The 18,429-nt window shown below is 51.2% G+C and overlaps 1 protein-coding gene across 1 annotated transcript; it reads right to left on the bottom strand.

Moving 5' to 3' along the window:
* Nucleotides 1–3,729: 3,729 nt before the first annotated feature.
* LOC148217956 (uncharacterized) lies at nt 3,730–4,470 on the bottom strand. The gene is made up of 2 exons (XM_088158333.1): nt 4,163–4,470; nt 3,730–4,078 (listed from the first exon to the last, which is right to left on the bottom strand). The coding sequence occupies exons 1-2, from the start codon at nt 4,468–4,470 to the stop codon at nt 3,730–3,732; spliced, it is 657 nt and encodes a 218-aa protein (XP_088014459.1).
* Between the last annotated feature and the right edge of the window lie 13,959 nt (nt 4,471–18,429).

The raw sequence follows: 18,429 nt of genomic DNA, 5'->3' as shown, positions 1-18,429 counted from the left end.
CGTTCCCCCAAGGTTCGAGGACAGCCCAACAGGAATTTTAGGAATGGCTCAAACAACAAGCAGATGCTCCTCTGCTCTGCCTGCTCAGGGCAGCAGAAGGAGCCCCCACGGTTGCCGATGCAGCTGCAGCAGGAAGGGCATCGGGGCCTTCCACAGCAGCTTGCCAGGGACTCTTTGGGACAAGACCCGGTGCTGGGTGGCCGTCACACACACAGGAGTGTGACACAGACACGGGACGTATGGCCCAGGGCACGAATGCTGCTCTGAGCCCTGGGAGCAGTGAAATCAGCAGGTGTGGCAGAGTCCCTGCCAAAGGAGACCTGCCGCCCCCAAGGCCTGCCAATGCTGGTGCCTGCTCCTGCCACAGAGACCTGTGTCCCCTGGGGACTTCTCTGCCAGAGGACAGCCAAAGCCCACGTGCATTGGTGTGTGTGCTCCTTTCTGCAGGCGGCTGTTGGCAGGAGCACCTGGTGGCAACACTTGGTCTCTGTCAGAAGCTGTTACTCCTTCCTGGAATGATTTTTGCTTGGAAGTGATTATGTGCAGTGTCCACGCATCTCCCCAGCCCATCACTGCCTCACACACGAGGTGACCACCAAGCCACTCTCCGGCCATCTGACCCGCAGCTGAGCCCTTCCCAGAGTGCCCGCACCCGCAGGGAGCGCAGGGCTGGATTTGGCCGCCAGAGAGTTGGTGACCCTCGTGAGATCCTCGGTGCATTTAGTTCCTACAGGAGTGTGGGCACCGCTGGGAAATGATCTGCAAGCCTTGTTAATTGGATGTTCTTCCACCGCTAGCCTGGGGCAGGATCTCTCCCCGTCCTCCTCTCAACTCCCGGTTCTCTCCTCAGCCAATCAGAGAAGGCACCAAAATAATTGAGCCAATCAGAGCGCGCGGCGCTGATGACTCCTCAGGCAGTCCCAGAGCGCCCAGAGCTCCTCACCTGGACTCCACCCGCGCCCCGCCCCCAGCGCCCCCCGCCAGGAGAATTTGGGGAGGGGGGTATCGCGTTTTATCTTCTTTTTTGTTGTTCCAGAGTCAGGATTAAATGCGCGAGAGACGGAATTTCGTGTTCGGACTCAGATATTTATTAATTCTTATCTATATTACAGTGAGTTCTACAGCACTTCTAGCTAACAGGCTAAAAATGGACACGTATCTCTCTCTCTCTACAAGGCCTTTTAAGGGCCAATCTGTCCAATTAAGAACACACAGCTAAATTCTTTTTACTTTTAACCCAACAACCAATCACCTGTAACCTGCAATGTGGAATATTCTATCCAATTACAAAAGTACCACCAAGACCCGTGAAGAAGGTGAAAAAGAAAGAAAACTCCACCCTAAAACCTCCATCTTGTTTTATATGTATTAATATAGTCTAAAACCACAAATTCTAAATTTTCCACCATGGGACATTACACACTTCTATTCAAACTACACACCAGTCATTCCAGTTCTATCACAATTCTGGAAAGCTTCTTCACAGCCTCAGGTCAAAAGCAGTGTTTTCCTGGAGGTCAATGCCTGTCAGCAGAGAAAGCCCAAACCCCTCAGTTTCCAGGGTTCCAACAGGGGGGAGGTGTCAGACCCTGCCCGGCGCTGGCCATGGGGCGTGTGGCGGGGACCCGGAGCTCTTGGCTACTGTGGGCTGCTGGGGGGCTGCTGGGGGGACACCCCCGGACCTGTGTCCTGCACACACAGCGCTGTTCCAGGAGATGGTTTAGTCCGAGTGTCACTGCATTCACGGCACCGACTGGCTGAGGTTCGTGGAGAGGAACATCTCCAAGCGGGAGCAGTTCCTGCACTTGGGCAGCGATGTGGGGCTGCACGTGGGGACACCTCCTTTGGGGACAAGGCTGCCAGGCACTGGAACAGCGACCCGCAATGGATGGAGTACAGACGGGCTGCGGTGGACAGGCACTGCCGGCACAACTACGAGTTGTCCAGCCCGTTCCTCGTGGAGCGCAGAGGTGAGCGTGGGGCAGAGCGTGTCCCCTCGGGCCCTGCCCTGGGAATGACCCTGGAGCCCCTCAAAACCTCCCTGGGAATCACCCGAGACACGTCAGCCCTTCTTGTGCCCATCCCCGGGGCTTCCTGCCCCCTCATCCCAAGTGACTCCAGTGGCTCTCCCAGTCCATCCCAGTCTCTCCCAGTGTCCTCACAGTCCCTCCCAGTGCCACCAGAGTCCCTTCCAATTCCTCTCAGTCCACAGCCATTCCATTCCCAGTCCACTCCCAGTCCTTCTAACTCCACTCCCAAACGTCCATCCTCTCTCCCAGTGCCCTCCCAGTGCCCTTCCAAATCTCTCCCTTCTCCCCCAATGACCCCCCAGTTCCTCCCAGTCCTTTCCAAGTCCTTTTCATTCCAATCCCAAACCTCCACTCTCTCTCCCATTGCCCCAATCCAATCCACTCTCTCCCAGTGTTCCCCCACTCTCTCCAATTTCATTCCCAGTCCCTCTCAGTGCCACACCAGCCCTCTCCTGTTGGGGACCTGGTCCTGGTGGCCACCACATGCCCTGAGAGCTCCTGCTGGCCCTGGAACCACCTCACCTGGATCTCAGCAGGGTAGAAATCCATGGAGCAGAGCAGGCAGCCAGGGCCGGGGTGGGAGCTCGAGGGCCACAGTGAGATGGACACACTGGGGGGCACTGGGACAGAGTAGGGACACACTGGGATCAGCTGGGGGGAACAGGGTGGGGTTTGAGTGAACCTGGAGGGGATAGAGAAAGATCTGGATCTGGAAAGCAAGGGTTGGAATAAGGTTGGCTGTGATGGGAAGAGACTGGGAGGAGTCCTGGTGAGTCCTGGTGAGACTGGGTAGGGACTGGGAGAAGGTTTGGGGGTCCTGGGCTGGTGGGGGGCAACTGAGAGGGGGTTATGGGATCCTGAGAGGGACAGGAGGAGCGTTGGTGGGTCGTGGGGAGGCCGGAAAGTGGTTGGGAGGAGGATTCGAGGAGTCCTGGGTGGGCTAGAGGTGACTGGGAGGGTGATTGGAGTAGCTTGGGGTGTCTGCGAGAGATGTTGGGAGGTCTTGACGCCTGTGGACCCCCAGAGATGCCGCCAGACACCGCCCGCAGCAAGGTGCTGATGGGGATCGGGGGCCCCGTGTTGGGTTTCGTCTTCCTGGAGCTGGGGCTCGGCTTCTACCTGTGCAAGAAGGTGGGTGGGGGGGGGTCCCGGGGTGCATATCCCCCCTCCCCAGTAAAGCTTCCCAGTTAGACCCAGTTTCGTTTATTGTGGGGCGGGACTGGGGAGGGACTTGGGGGGACCCCGCGGGGGGATCGTGACTGGGCGGGGAGGGTGGAGTCCAGGTGGGGAACACTGGGTGCTGCGAGTCTGCCCGGCAACCGGTGAGTCATCACAGATGCTCTCTCTGATTGGCTGAATCTTCTTCACCGCATTCTCTGATTGGCTGAGGAGAGACCCGGGAGTTGAGAGAAGGAACAGGAGAGATCCCGCCCCGAGCACCGGCACGGGAACAACAGAGCCAGCCTGGGCACAGCGAGGGAATTTATTACCAACCAAATCACAGCGGGACAAGGAAAAGGGAGAGAAATTTCTTCAACGCCTTCCCCCCACCCCACGGAGATCACCAGGACCACGGATCACCAGGGCTCTGCCCAACGGGGGTCACTGGGGATCATCCAACACCGATTCTCCCATGGGGGATGGAGCTGGAGCAGAGCACGAAGCTCTTCCCACATTCGGGACACTCAAAGGGCTTCCCTTAGTGGTGACTCCGTTGGTGTCGGGTCAAGGTACAGCTCTGTGAGAAGCTCTTCCCACACTCAGGACACTCGTAGGGCCTCTCCCCAGTGTGGATGCGCCGGTGGACAGTGAGGTTGCCATTCTGCTTGAAGCCCTTCCCGCAGTCGGGGCAGCGGAATGGCCTTTCTTCTGCGTGTATCTTCTCATGCAGGAGGAGACTGGATCTGGTCTGAAACCTCTTCCCACACTCAGGACACTCGTACGGCCTCTCCCCAGTGTGGATGCGCTGGTGGTCCTTCAGGGAGGAGCTCCACCGAAAGCTCTTCCCACATTCCCCACACTCATAGGGCCGTTCCCCAGTGTGGATCACCCGATGCCGGATCAGGCCAGAGCTGTCGCTGAAACTCTTCCCACATATTCCACACTCATAGGGCTTTTCCCCAGTGTGGATTCTCTGGTGTTGGATCAGTTTGGAGCTATCTCTGAATCCCTTCCCGCACTCCCCACACTCATAGGGCTTTTCCCCAGTGTGGATCCTCTGGTGCCGGATCAGTTTGGAGCTGTAGCTGAAACCCTTCCCACATTCCAAGCACTTGTGGGGCTTCTCCCCTCCAGGAGGCTTCTCCACCAGCTCTGAGCTCTGCCTGGATCTCCGGCCGCCTTCCCGGCTCAGGGAGGGTCTTTCCTCCTCGCAGCTCCCTGGGCTGGGTTTGCAGCCCCTCCTCATGAGGGATCTCTGGGACTTGTTCTCCTCCTCCATGCGCCCACGCCTTTGGAATGAAAAATCGTGGTTTGAGAGGAAAAAAAAGAGGAGAGTGCTTTAGGTTGGGGGTTCCTCCTTACCCAAGTTCATCTCTGAAAGGTATTGGGCATCTTGTATGTGTAAGAACCTCCAGAACATCCAGCTTCAACCCAAAACTCCTTTAAACACCAAAACCCAGTTAAATAATCCCCCAAACATCAAGATTCAGCAAACATCCCCTCCAAAGATAAAGATTCAGTCCCTGTAAAAAAACAAAACAGTAATTTTTAGCCAAATACAGATCAGCAACACCAAGATTCACCCCTGTGAAAATCGTGGATCCCCTCCCCACTCACCGGCTGCATGTGGGGAGACAACGCGCCGGGGGCTGGGGGAGGCTGCAGATAAAGGAAGGGCTGGAACCTTGTGGTGTTTACTGATTCTGCTCCTCCTCCTCCTGTGTCCCTACTCTTTCTCGCATCCCTGTTCCTCCTACTATTCCTCTTCCTCCCGCAGAATCCCACCTTCTCCTCCCACGTATATCTTTTGACCATTTGGTTCTTCAACCCTGCTTCTCCTTCCCTTCTCCTGCTGCCCCCAGGCCCAGCACCCACTGCCGGCTCCCTCTTCCCCCCAAACCCACAGCATCCCAGCGCAGGGGCAGCGATGGAGCTGGGGCAGCTCGGGCTGGGGCAGCGCTGGGCTCTCGGCCGCTCCCGCCCGCACTCGCTCCCCACTGCAGCCGCTGCCGCCACCACAGCGCGGGGGGGCCCGGCCTTGGCGCTCCCCCCCTCCCACCTCCCCAAATTCCCCTGCCGGGGGGCGCTGGGGCCAGGAGACAGACGAGTGACAGATCAGGGGGGCTGGGAAGAGTCGGCAGCCAGAGAGCACTGAAAATCTCAGCAGTGACTACAGTGGCATCTTCGGGGACTAAACATGGCAGGGCACCCATGGAGGGTAGAAAGGGAAAGCCAGGAAGGGATCCCAGCAAAAGGGATGATGATCCCAAAATATCTCTGAAGCGTCCCTTCGGAATATGTTGAGGGAGTTTGCACATTCTCCCAGAGGTAATCAAGGACATGGACACCCTGGGAGGCAATAAGGAAAGTCGAGACGAGATGGAAGGTGTCGGTGTGCTGGGAAGGGATTGGGTGAAGGAGACCGTGCAGGAATATGGTTCAGGCAAGAAGCAGAAGGAGGAATATATGTGGGAAGAAAAAGGGTGATGGAAAAGAGGAGGAAGAGAAAAATACTGAGGATGGGGATGTTTTCCAGCAGGCTCTTATCCTCAGAAGTTGCCAGCTGCTGCAGATCCTTTGTATCCCCGGTTGCCAGGACAGGCACACAAGGAGGTCAGGATTGCAGGGGGTTTCTCTGTGCTGGGCAGCGGCAGGAGCGGGCGCAGAGGGGCGGCACCGGGAGCACGGGCTGGGGGCCTGTGGGGAGCTGCGGGGCCGGGCCGGGGCTGTGGGGCAGCCGGGGCTCAGCGCCGGGCGCTGCCTGAGCCCAGCACCCCCCGGCAATTGCAGGCCCGGCAGTGGCCCCCGGCCCCCAGGAGGCTGCGGGACGCCCCGGCCGCTGCCCGGCCCCGTGGAGCTGCCGGCCCTGCCCGCCGGGGGGGCCGCGTTTGGACACTGCGGCAGGACAGGCACCGGCTCTGGGATACGGGCTGGCCACGGCAGCCACAGCACAAGGAGCAGCAGCACAAAGGAACAGCTGGGAAATGGCGATTGGACGTGCAAGGATCGAGATCAGCTTTTAAGCATTTTCCTTGGGTCACTGCAGAAAGGAATGATTTAGCAGAAAGCTCAGCAGCTGTCAGAGGATGAGCACCCCCAGGCACTGAGGGGGCTGCAGGAGGGGCAGAAGAAGCCCCTGGAGCACTTGGTCACAAAGGCACAGCAGGGGAATGCAAGAAGGGATGAGGAAAAGGCCAAGGCGAAGGCAAAGGCCATGGCAGAGTTTCTACAGCCCCTGAGGGATGAACCCCAGGGCCCAAGGGGGCCCCAGCACCCAGGGGCTCTCACATCCTTACACCATCTTCAACCAGGTGCCCTCCTCACACTGACACCATTCAGTCCTTGATGGCAAAGATGCTTTCTGGGGATGCCCACTCACACAGGATGGTAAACTGGATTTTGCCTTTGAGTGGGAACAAGAGATAGAAGGGAAAATGGGAAAGACATGGACGGTCCTTCTGCAGGGATGCAGGGAAGCACCAGCCTTATTGGGGCAAGCCTTGCAGAAAATATCACAAGAATTTACCCCACCCCCAGGGACTGGGTTAATGCAGGATGTGGATGACTTGCTGCAATCAGGAGGACAAGAAGTGGCAGAAGAAGCCTCTGTGAAATGACTCAATGTTCAGGCTAAAAAGCATCTTTGAGTATTTGAAATAAAAGAGGAAATGGTGGAGAAAATAGTTAGACATATTTTGACTGAAGGTTTGTGGCGTATTGACCCAGAGAGGGTCTGGAGAAGCTCAGAAGTCAAACAGGACTGAAAAGGAGGTGCAAGAATTCTGAGCATTAACAGGAAACTGCAGGACCTGAATTGAGAGTTCTCTGTTCTACCCATAACATTGTATCACTTTCTAAAACCCAATAGCTTCAATGCCATGGTATGGACAGAAGAAAAGCAACAAATAAAATGAAATATAACAAAATGATTGGTGCCACAGCTATGGCTCTTCCATACTCAGAAAAAAAAAATTGAATCCTAGGTGTGTTATAAGTACATGTTATATTATTGACTTTTTGCAAATATTACAATGAGTGCTATATGGTGGAAAACTTTGCTGTATGAACATAGTTTATTTTAGCTCCGCGATTAACAGAACTTAGTTGCGATAAATATATTTTTTTGAAGTACAACATTTTGACGTAAAAAGCTTTTCTTCATGTAACTAACTCAGAGAATGGTAGAAAAAATAATCAGGAAATTCTTCACATTCTTGGATTAGGGGACACCAGAACCCCAGGGAAGGAAAAAATAATGATTTACAGGTTGAGGGAGAATGATTCTGAATAATGCATGAAGGTCTATGAATATGCAACATGTTGCTGCATTTAGGAAGTGTTTTCTGAGTCAGTGTGTGCCCTTGGCTGAAGGCCAAGCATCCGGCCATTATAACCTTTGGCCAGAGCCAGGGCAGATATTCAATTCTCTCCCTTGGAATTGATCTTTGCAATTCCTTACCCTGGGAATTCTCCACCTAGTGCGGGCTGGAGATAAGGGATGTATATTTCAAGCAGTCTGTGGCCAGAATCCTGTCTCTTGTGAAATCTCTGCCACAGGAAGCTGGGCTGGCACAGAGCCTGCCTTGGCACTTTGCTGTTCACAGCATCCACCCAGGACTCTGCCTCTCAATTACACTCACACACTGGGCTGCCTGCGATTCCATTGCTGGAAAATATACCAACTCTAAACTTCTATTACATTCTATTTTACTAGTCAGGCTCGGTCTGCCTTGTCCCAGGAAAGAAATTTTAAAAGGTATTTTTATGGACTGTTAGACCACTCAACAGAGATGAGTTTAACATCTCAACAGACTGGGAATAGCCCAAAAGATTCCCACAAACATAACAACATTCAACAAAACATCAAGGAAACATCAGCAAACATCAAGGAACACCCACCCCAGACACTGCCCCGGCATAGATGGAGACACCTGGTCTGGAAAAGACTGAGAAGGAAATCCAGGATTGGGACCTCATTAACATCAGAAGAGGAGAAATCTGAGTGCAATAGGAAACCAAACACTAAAAACTACACAACTTTGAAGCAATGAACACTAAACCAATGGATTTCAATGGGTTCAGACTGTAAAATTTCAGGAAAAATCTAATAAAATTTACATCTCATGGAATGATTTTCTCTGCACACCCGGGCTATGTGTGGATGAAATTATTTCTGTTGCACATCCTGACCAGAATCAAGAAATGCCTTAACTCTCTAACACTGAAGATATTGCTGGAGAGTTTTTTATTGTCCCTGCAGTTTCAGTGACAAGATTACACCATGAGAAAAACTTTTCACATTAATCCTACTTTTAGATTGTCAGTTAGGTTTGGGCCAGGGGTGTGACAAGCAATTTTTACTCCTAGGAGAAGAGGCAGAAAAGACTTGATTGCATTGGAATATTTTTCTATATATTTGTGGTGGCTCTTAATGACGGCAGAATTTCAGAATGGATCTTTAGAAGCTCACCTTTAAGTTGCATTTTGCAAACCTAGAAGAATATTAATGGTGAGGCTTTAATGCATAAACTGTTAATAAAAATTCGTTAAAAAAAATAAAAAAGAAAAATAAAGCAGATTGTGAGGGTGGACGTGTGAATCACCTAAAGGCTGCTCTGGAAGAAAATCCTAGTTCCAGGCAGCCGGGAGAGGAGTTTTAGAAATGCAAATTAACATTGCTCTGGAAAAGTGTGGACAATGCCCAAGGGCCTTCTTGCCAGGGGGAGGAATTTCCCTGAGTCCATCTGCCCCTCACCCCCAGCTCTGCCTGCTTGCACAGATGGAATTTGCACAACTAAAGGCAGAGCCCATAGTGAGGATATCTGACTGCAACAGAAACTGGTTAAGCTGCAAAGGGAAAAAGCAAACGGAGAATATTGAGCAAATTTCATGAAAAAAAGTGTGTGGGGGGGGGAATCATCCCTCTCCCCAAAGCAATGAGGTGTTTTTGCTAGTCCAGAGAAATCACTTGGGAATCCAAACATTTTATCATTTCATAAGATAAAAGTGGTCAATTGATGCAGCCCTGGCTGGAGGGAGCACCCAAAAAAGGGAAAAAGATGAACGGCCACCAGAACAAATCCTACAACACCATGGACCAGCCCCTGGGATCCCTAACGAATTCATATCAGGACACAGAAAACCCATCCGTAATTTGAGTGGCATAATTAGGTTTAAAACTGTCCTTGAAATAATAACCAAGCAGACAGCTCCAGCTCCTGACCTTCCTGCTGACCAAGCCGCTGAAATGAGGAACGAGACATTTCACCATGGGATGGAATCAGATTATCTACTTACAGAAGAAGGAGGAGTTTGTGGAAAATTAAATGACGCAAACGGCTGTTTGCAAACAGATGCTAACCGAAAAGTGGTTAAACAGATAACAAAGGAAATATGAAAATATCTCGTATTCTGGAGAAAGGATGGGAATGGGACAAATTTTCGTGGTTCCCTGGCAGACCATGGCTTAAACGAATGCTGCTGCTCCTCTGACGTGCTGCAGCAACTCTCAGCTTTTTACCATGCACGACACCTTGCGCCAAAGAGAATGCAGGAAAAGAGATTGAGTCAATGGAAATTAAAAGTTAGTAAAGGCAATTCTTGAGAAAATGAGAGAAGGAGGGATTGAAAGCAGTAAGATTAATACCGTAGTAGGGGTGCATATTAAGAGGGACATGCAGTAGGCGGATCGGGAATTCTGAACCTTCCAAGTATCTCAGCCAGAAGGGAAAGGGACAGGGAGACGCAGACGGGAAAATGAGGATAAAAAGGAGGCTGCGTTTTAGAGACCGCATGGCAAATGCCGCATGGCCTCTCTCTTTGTTCACGAATAAAGTCACTTCTGAAGGACTTCTCTGTCTCCTTTGGGAGACACAAACCTCTGGCCACGGGAATTTTCCCGCACAGCCCCGGGCACAGGGCAGACACCTCTGTGCCACCCACAGCAACCGGGACGAGCCAGCGCTGCTCCGGCACCGGCTCCTGCCGAGGCCCCAGCGGGAAGGAGACCGCGGGCAGCCGCTCCCGCAGCGCCCTCAGCCCAGCGCCAACACGGGCCGGCACCGGCACAACCAACCCGCCAGAGCCCCCTGCCGCCCCCGAGGCCCGCAGCGAGCCCCGAGCCCCCGCACAACCGAGCGCGGCTCCCACCTGCGCTGGGGCCGCCTCCGAGCTCCGCCGCCGCCTGTGGCTGAGGAATTCGATGGGATGTGTTGCCTTAACCTTTCTGACCACTCCCAGCCCATCTATGCCAGCATTCAAGCCCTCAAAGAAGGTGTGAATAAACTTCGGGTAGAACATGAGTACGACTGGCTGAACTGGCTCTTAGGGCACTGGGGACTCACTGGCTGGGTCAGGAATTTAGTTAAAATAGGTTTGTATGTATTAGGCATCATATTATGCATTGTAGTAGTTATTCCTTGTATTTTACAGTGTGTTAAGAATTTAATTGACAAATCGCTTAAGAGTGTATTTTTAGTTAAAAGAAACGGGGGAGGTGTGGATATGGGTAATGCAAATGAGTCTGATAGTACTGCAGATTTATTCAGCAAATGCAGCCTGACAACGAGGATGCCTGGCAAGAGCAAACAGAGATCTGACTGCGAGAGGACTGGATCAAGTCTGGGTTGTGGGAAATAAGATTTTACTAAGTCCAAATGTAAAGTTTGTCTATGTGAGAGTTTGTCTATATAAGGTTTGTCTATGTGATTGCAGGAAAATATTACCAGCCTTCCTGTAAATGGTATATAAGCACATGTAGTGCTCAGTAAAAATTGGATTTTGATCACCATTCAGTGTCCCCATCTCTCTCTCATCGTCGATAGTTCAAGTACTCCCAGTGGGATCCTGGAAAGAGAATGGTGGCACATCTACTGCCTGCTACCCCCCTCTAGGCAATATTCAACTGTTTCGTTCACAGACTCATCTTCTAGCACTCTTAGTGGGGTCAGCAGAGCCACTTCCCACTGGTGGGGGCAAAGAGCACCCTCTGTGCCTTTGTGGTGGGAGCAGACAGTGTTGTCTCAAAGGAAAGGTCAGAGAGAGACCAAGCTGGACCTCTGCCTCCTGTCCCTCACCCCACAAGGGCAGGAGGGCACAAAGCTGAGCTTTTTTTTTTCTTTTTCTGTCCTGTCATTTCCAGGAGCTTGACTAGCTCGAAGGAGAGGATTCATAGGATTTCTTGAGGATCACTGCCAGTGCACAGCACACATGGCATCCCTCACCCCTTACATCATCATGGGATGGAGGGGTAGGAACCAACAACAGCCCTACCCCACTGCTCCAGAAGCCAAAATCCCCACGCAAGCATTTAGTTATGGCCTTCTTAGAGAACCACATTTCCACCCAAATCTTCCCCTCTGCAGCAGCTCATTCCCACAGGAACTGGCAGAGCAGATGGGGTTTGGACATTGGCTGGCTTCCATTGCACTCCTTGCCCTGGAGCTGGCACGGCAGGAGAAGGGCTCTGGTGAACCTTCTCCTCCTCCCATGTAGGCTCTAACCCAGCTGCCAGAACTTCAAGTTCTCAGAGCACTTCTGGGCTCTGAGCAGCGGCCACGGGAGGAGGAGATGCAGCTCCAAAGGCAGCAGCTCCCAGGCCCAGCTCCTGCCATCCCAGTGGGGCTGTTCGGTGGTTCAGGAGAGGAAGGGAAGGGCAAGTGCAGGTGGCAGTAGCTCACTTTGGACTGAAAGAGGGAAAGGTAATTTATTCACTTGGAAATCCCTGCATTCAAGCTCTGATCTTAACCTGAAAGAGAAGTAGCACCTGCTCGTGTTAAATTTGGGTGAAGCACAACCGTTACATTGGATATGGTAAGCAGTTCAATTATCTGAGGGAAAATGTACAGCAAAAATTAGCATTCACAGAGAGACAGAAAAGAGCAGGAGTTGGCAAAAGGGAGGAGGAAAAGAAAGCACACCCTAAGCCAGTGTTTCACCCAAATCCAGGATTTTCTGTTTGTAAGGACTGGAGTCCCCCCAGGTCCCTCCCCCCAATAAACGGGACCGGGTGAACTGGGAAGCTTTATTGGGAACACTGGAGCAGCTGTGCTTGGGCAGAATGACAGCGGGGCTGGGTGTGGGACACACGACTCCTCTAAAATCAGTGTGGGGATGTGTTGGAGTGAGTAAGTCAAGAGTTTGTCTGAATCCTCCAGAGAGAGATCAGAGTGCAGGGATTGAATGAAATTCTTGAGATGGATTGAAATATGTTAAGCCTCTCACACATAAAGCAGAGGTGAAGGTTTAGGTTGTAGTACGAGGGAGCAATAAGTAAGTAAATGGAATAAGTTTTAAGTGCTTTTAGTGAGTAAAAGATCTTAGAGGCCAGAGAAGTAGTACATATTCTAGTTGTTATAAATGAGAGACAAAAGTCTCGATATTCAGCAAAATTTAGATTGCTTTATTTGATAAAGAAAGAGCAAGCAGCGCTGGGGAACGTGAGGGGTCACCGCCCACTCCACGCTCCACCCAACCTTGGTTTGCAGCCTCTTCTTATACTGTGGGTTCTCGTTGTACACAAATTCACAAAGCCTTTGGGTGATAATCAGTCACAGAGAGCCATCCGGTCCTTGTAGATAATCACCAGAGAAGTTCTTGGAGTCTGGTCCTTGAGATAGGCAGTATTGATCAGACAAAGGCAGGAAGGGCTTTTTGGGAAGTCCGATTTTGCAAGCGGGTAGCCGATACAACTTATTTGAAAAACATAACATAACATATTATAATGTAAGATAATACAACATAATATAACATAACAAGGTGATTTTAAACAGAATTATTTTATCATATAATTTCCTTTATCTAGTGTCCATGCTTCATTTCAGAGCTTAGTATACTGGTTTATACAAACCCCAATGCTTTTGTGATTAACACGAATCTTTTGTCAATTATCACACCAGTCAAATCCAAAACAGTGGGAACATTCTGACAAGTCTCCGAGAAAATCCTAATGTATTTAACACTAATGCTCCGAAGAAGATCAGATCTTAATCTGTAAACACATTCCTGGTAGTCAGAGGCCATCTCACTAGTAGAGGGGAGAAGCTTCCTGCAGATGCAAGAGCCTCCTTGGTTTCATGTGAATCTTTCCTGCTGCAAAGCGTGGGGGGTTCCCCACTGGAACAGGGACAGCGTTCTGGGAACTGACTGTAGGCTGAACACAAGTGGCTCCAGGACACTTCCTGCTGGGACACTTGCCTCTGGGAACAGCTTCTTGGAGATGGCTGGGCTCCACTTTTTACTTCCAGGCATTTCCTGCCCATCTGCATCCTCAGGGATGAGGCTGTTTGTCTCATAGCCGTGGCTCTGAGGGAGCAGGGACGCCTGTCCAAAGGGCTGCCTCCCTCTGCACTCTGGCTGCTCTCACCCAGGCTCTGGCAGGGGTGAAGGCTCTTGCAGAAATATCCCAAGGCTGGAGATCTTCCTCACCCTGCTCCTCCACTGCTGATGCCACAGAGTTCCCTGCACATAGGAACATCACCTTTTCTTCTGCAGGAACCTGTTCCAGCACAACACCAAGGGTCTTCTCCTGTAGCACCACCACAGCATCCTTAAAGCCGTGGACTAGCAAGTGACAGTTCCTGGAAATTGCTGCTGTGTGTCTGGCTGCAGGAAACCCCTTCTGGAATGCCCTTGGTCTCTATTTTTTGCTTTCTGGATTTTCCTGGCCAATCTGCATTGATTGCCAGCGAAAATCGCGAGGGTGCCGCGTGAGCAGCGGCCGAAAGCGCTGAGCGGGGCCATCAAACCCAGCCCAGCAACTCCCGGCGTTCGCCAGCCCAGAGGTGGCGCGGACAGCGCGGCCGAGGGTGGAGAACCAGCCCGGCTGTGCGGGAGGGCTCTCACGTGGGAATGTGGTTCTCTAAGAAGGCCATAACTAAATGCTTGCATGGGGGTTTTGGCTTCTGGAGCAGTGGGGTAGGGCTGTTGTTGGTTCCTACCCCTCCATCCCATGATGATGTAAGGGGTGAGGGATGCCATGTGTGCTGTGCACTGGCAGTGATCCTCAAGAAATCCTTCTAATCCTCTCCTTCGAGCTAGTCAAGCTCCTGGAAATGACAGGACAGAAAAAGAAAAAAAAAAGCTCAGCTTTGTGCCCTCCTGCCCTTGTGGGGTGAGGGACAGGAGGCAGAGGTCCAGCTTGGTCTCTCTCTGACCTTTCCTTTGAGACAACACTGTCTGCTCCCACCACAAAGGCACAGAGGGTGCTCTTTGCCCCCACCAGTGGGAAGTGGCTCTGCTGAGCCCACTGAGAGTGCTGGAAGATGAGTCTGTGAACGAAACAGTTGAATATTGCCTAGAGGGGGGTAGCAGGCAGTAGATGTGCCACCATTCTCTTTCCAGGACCCCACGGGGAGTACTAGAACAGAGGTCTGTGAGGCTGAGAGGTTGAATATTGCCTGGGAGGGTGGCAGGCACTGGATGTGACTCGTCTCATGTGGGCACTGGCCTGGCCTTTCCTGTTTGTGCAGAACAAGCTCACTGTTCACCACGGGTGTTCTCTTTTCAGCACAGATTCTCTGAGTGTTGTTTGCACTGGGAAGGAGATTTCTAGGTTGTCTTTTGTTTCTTCATTAAAGGCGAATGATGGTGGGCAGAGCTCTGCAGAGAGTGAGATGAAGAAAGGAACAGGGTTGGTTGTCCCTAAGAACATGAGAGGAGAGGAACAGTCCCCTTGTCCCCCCCCCCCCCCGAGCCTCGCCAGAGTGAAATAACTAAGAAATTGTCCCCAAAGACCGGGTTTTGTCAAGCCTTGTGCTGCCTGCAGGAATGCGGGACCTGTCTTCGAGTATGTGTGTGGGGGAGGGTTGGGGAAGTAAGAAGAACTTCTAGTGACATATTTTAACTAATTGTAGGCATGAACTGTGCCACAGTGTCCCACCCATACTCCCCTCTCCTGTCCCCATCCCCACCGTGTCATGATCCCACAGAGAGACCCACAGGGGGGTCGAGGCCAGGAGGGCTCTAGAAAAGTGCAGTGCACACGTGTGCCAGTGTGCAGAGCTCTGTGTGCACACACAGACACCGAAGTGCACACGTGTGTCAGTGTGCACAGCTGCACCCACGGATATTTTCTAGCGTGTCCAGATGTAAGAGTGCCCGTCCTGCTTTGCACAGTGTCCATGTGTGCGGGTGTGCACAGCACTGTTCACATCTGTGCACTGCTGTGTACACGTGTGTGGAGTCTGTGCACAGCTCTGTGCTTGTAGGTGTGCACAGCTCCGCAAGGGTGAGCACGGCTCTGTGTGGGACATCCGTGTGTCAATGACACTGCACGTATTCGTGTGCACGAGCTCTCTAAGGACAACAGGTCTTGTGCTTGTGGGCAGGTGAGCATTAGTGGAGACTGTGCCTAGGTGGGTGTGTGTCTGTGTCTGTGTGTGTGTGTGTGTCTGTGTGTCTGTGTGTCTGTGTGTGTCTGTGTGTCTGTGTGTGCCCGTCTGTAAGAGCCAAAACGAGCTATGTGGGGCTCCAGACGGCTCTTTAAAATGCTGTTTTTTGTATCCAGATGATACCGCAATTCACAGGTCGTGGAGCCTTTTCAGCCACAGCTGTAGGTTCGTCTGAAGCTTCTCTAGTTCTGGTTACACTGCATTCTATACTTTCCATTACAGAGCATCCTTTACTGTTACCTATAGCCAATCCTTACAACTAACATAACCATATTCATGTTACTATTGTCCAATCACCAAAGGTTAGTACGACACACTTTAAGCTCGAAGTACTTTTTCAGTTTTCTTGCACTGGAAAATTCTGAGATCTTTTCTCTACTTGCCACACCAGCTTTCTTGTTTGTCTGTGAAAATCTTTTTGCTTGTTAAGAACATCTTTTGTTGGAGATGGATTTATCCTTTGCTCTAAGTCACACAAGCCCCGTCCCCCTCGCTCGCTCTTTGTCTCCTGGTGGCGGCGGCCCCGGGGCCGGGCTCTCCCCGGCTCTGCCCAATCAGCGCGCGAATTCGAGGAGTGACAGCGGAACCAGCCAATCGCCGCGAGGGGCGGGCTCTGCACGCGGCACGGACTCTGCTCCCTTTGCCCGAGCTCCGCCATTTCTCGGAAACCTCGCCTGAGGAGCGGGCAGGAGGCCAAGGAACCGCTGCTGCCCTGAACCGCCGGGAGCTCGGGGTGAGCGGGAGCTGAGGGCGCTGGGAGCTGGGGGTGAGTCCGGGATGGAGCCCAGACCCACCTGCAGCCTCGGCAGGAGCCGGTGCCGGAGCAGCGCTGGCTCGTCCCGGTTCCTGTGGGTAGCACAGAGGTAGCTGCCCTTGTCTCTGGGGCTCTACGGGATAATTCACGTGGCGAGAGGTTTGTGTGCACAAAAGAGACAGAGGAGTCCTGTAAAAGTCACTTTATTCATGAACAAGGGGAGAGGCCATGCGGCATTTGCCATGCGGTCTCTAAAACGCAGCCGCCTTTTTATCCTCATTTTCCCGGCCGGATCTCCCTCTCCCTTTCCCCACTGCCTGAGGTACTTGGAGGGTTCAGACTTCGCGATCCGCCTACTTCATGCCCTCGTTAATATGCACCCCTCCTTTTGTATAACATCCGATATTCCCGGCTCTGTTAAGTGTTTCTCCTTCTCGAAGTTCAGGAATTGAGAAGGATCTTGGCTGAGCAGTTGTCCGTACCAATTAATTTTCTGAAAATGATGGTTTGTCTTGTTACTTCCTTTTGTACAAATTCCTGGCCCTGTCTCCAGGCACATTCATCTTACTCTGTTCAAACCCTCTTCTCATTTTCTCAATAATTATCTTTACTAACTTTATTACCATTGACTTAGTCTCTTTTCCTGGATCCTCTTTGATTTTGGGATTATTCTCAGTGACCTCATTCCCTGTCCTTTTGTAGCCGTTTCTGGATCAGGAGGCCTGGCTGCCACCTGCATCCCCTTGCTCACCTGCTGAATGAGCTGCACTCAGTGCATGGTAAAAAGATGAGAGTTGCTGCAGCACATCAGAGGAGGAACAGCATTCGTTTAACCCATGGTCTGCCAGGGAACCACAGAAACGTGTCCCATTCTCATCCTTTCTACATTTGGATTGGAATATGAGCTGTTTTCTTCTTTCCTTTGTTATCTGTTTCACCACTTTTTGGTTATCATCTGTTTGCAAATAGCCGTTTCAATCATTTAATTTTCCACAAACTCCTCTCCTTCTTTTAATAGATAATCTGATTCTATCCCATGGTGACATGTCTCATTGTTCATTTCCTTGGATTGGTGGGCAGTAAAGTCAGGAGCTGGAGCTGTCTGTTTAGTTATTATTTCGAGGACAGTTTTTAACCTAATTATGCCACTCAAATTATGGATGGATTTTTTTTGTCTCCTGGTACGAAATCATTAGGGCTTCCAGGGGCTGGTCCGTGGTGTTGTAGGATTTGTTCTGGTGGCCGTTCATCTTTTTCCCATTTTTGGGTGCTCCCTCCAGCCAGGGCTGCATCAATTGACCACTTTTCTCTAAATAATCATCAAATACTTGGATTCCCAACTGATTTCTCTGAACAGTGACAGCACATGTTGGACTGGGGAGAGGGATTATTCCCCCCTCCCACATTTTTCATGAAGTTTTCACAACGTTTTCCTTTGCTGTTTCCCTTTGCAGCTTAACCAGTTTCTGTTGCAGTCAGATATCCTCACTATGGGCTCTGCCTTTAGTTGTGCAAATTCCATCTGTGCAAGCAGGCAGAGCTGGGGGTGAGGGGCAGAGGAAATCAGCGAAATTCCTCTCCCAGGGAACAAGACCCTGGTACATTGTGCACACTTTGCCCTAACTGTGTTAATTTGCATTTCTAAAGCTCCTATCCTGGCTGTGCCTGGGTCCAATGCTTCTATTCCAGAGCAGTCATTGGGTGATCCACAAGTGCACCCCCACAATCTGCATTATTTTTTGCCATTTTTTTTTCCTTTTTAACAATATTTCTTAAATGTTTATGCATTGAAGCATCACCTTTAAAGCTTTTCTGGTATTGCAAAATCCACCCTAAACGTGAACATGGAAAAACCCATATGGAAATGTTGCCATCATTAAGAGCCATTCAAAAATATACACAAAAATTTCCAATGCAATCAAGATTTTCCTACTTCTTCTCCAAGGAGTAAAAATTGCTTGTCACATCCTTGGCCCAAACCTAACTGACAACACAAAAGTAGGATTATTCTCCACTAGATGGAGAATTACCAGGGTAAAAAATTTCACACACCAATTCCAAGGGAGATAATGGAATATCTGCCCTGGATCTGGCA

Source organism: Sturnus vulgaris, unplaced genomic scaffold (assembly GCF_052056855.1).
Source record: "Sturnus vulgaris isolate bStuVul1 unplaced genomic scaffold, bStuVul1.hap1 Scaffold_198, whole genome shotgun sequence".
Classification (NCBI taxonomy): domain Eukaryota; kingdom Metazoa; phylum Chordata; class Aves; order Passeriformes; family Sturnidae; genus Sturnus; species Sturnus vulgaris.
The sequence above is the reverse complement of the archived record's forward strand: the minus strand, read 5'-3'. Positions and strand labels throughout refer to the sequence as shown.

Bases quoted from the DNA above. Each gene is read 5' to 3' on its own strand.
- LOC148217956 (XM_088158333.1), bottom strand. From the start codon at position 4,470: ATGGAGGAGGAGAACAAGTCCCAGAGATCCCTCATGAGGAGGGGCTGC. The intron at 4,079-4,162 runs AATCCACACTGG...CCGGCATCGGGT, and splicing joins AAACTGATCCAACACCAGAG to GATCCACACTGGGGAACGGC.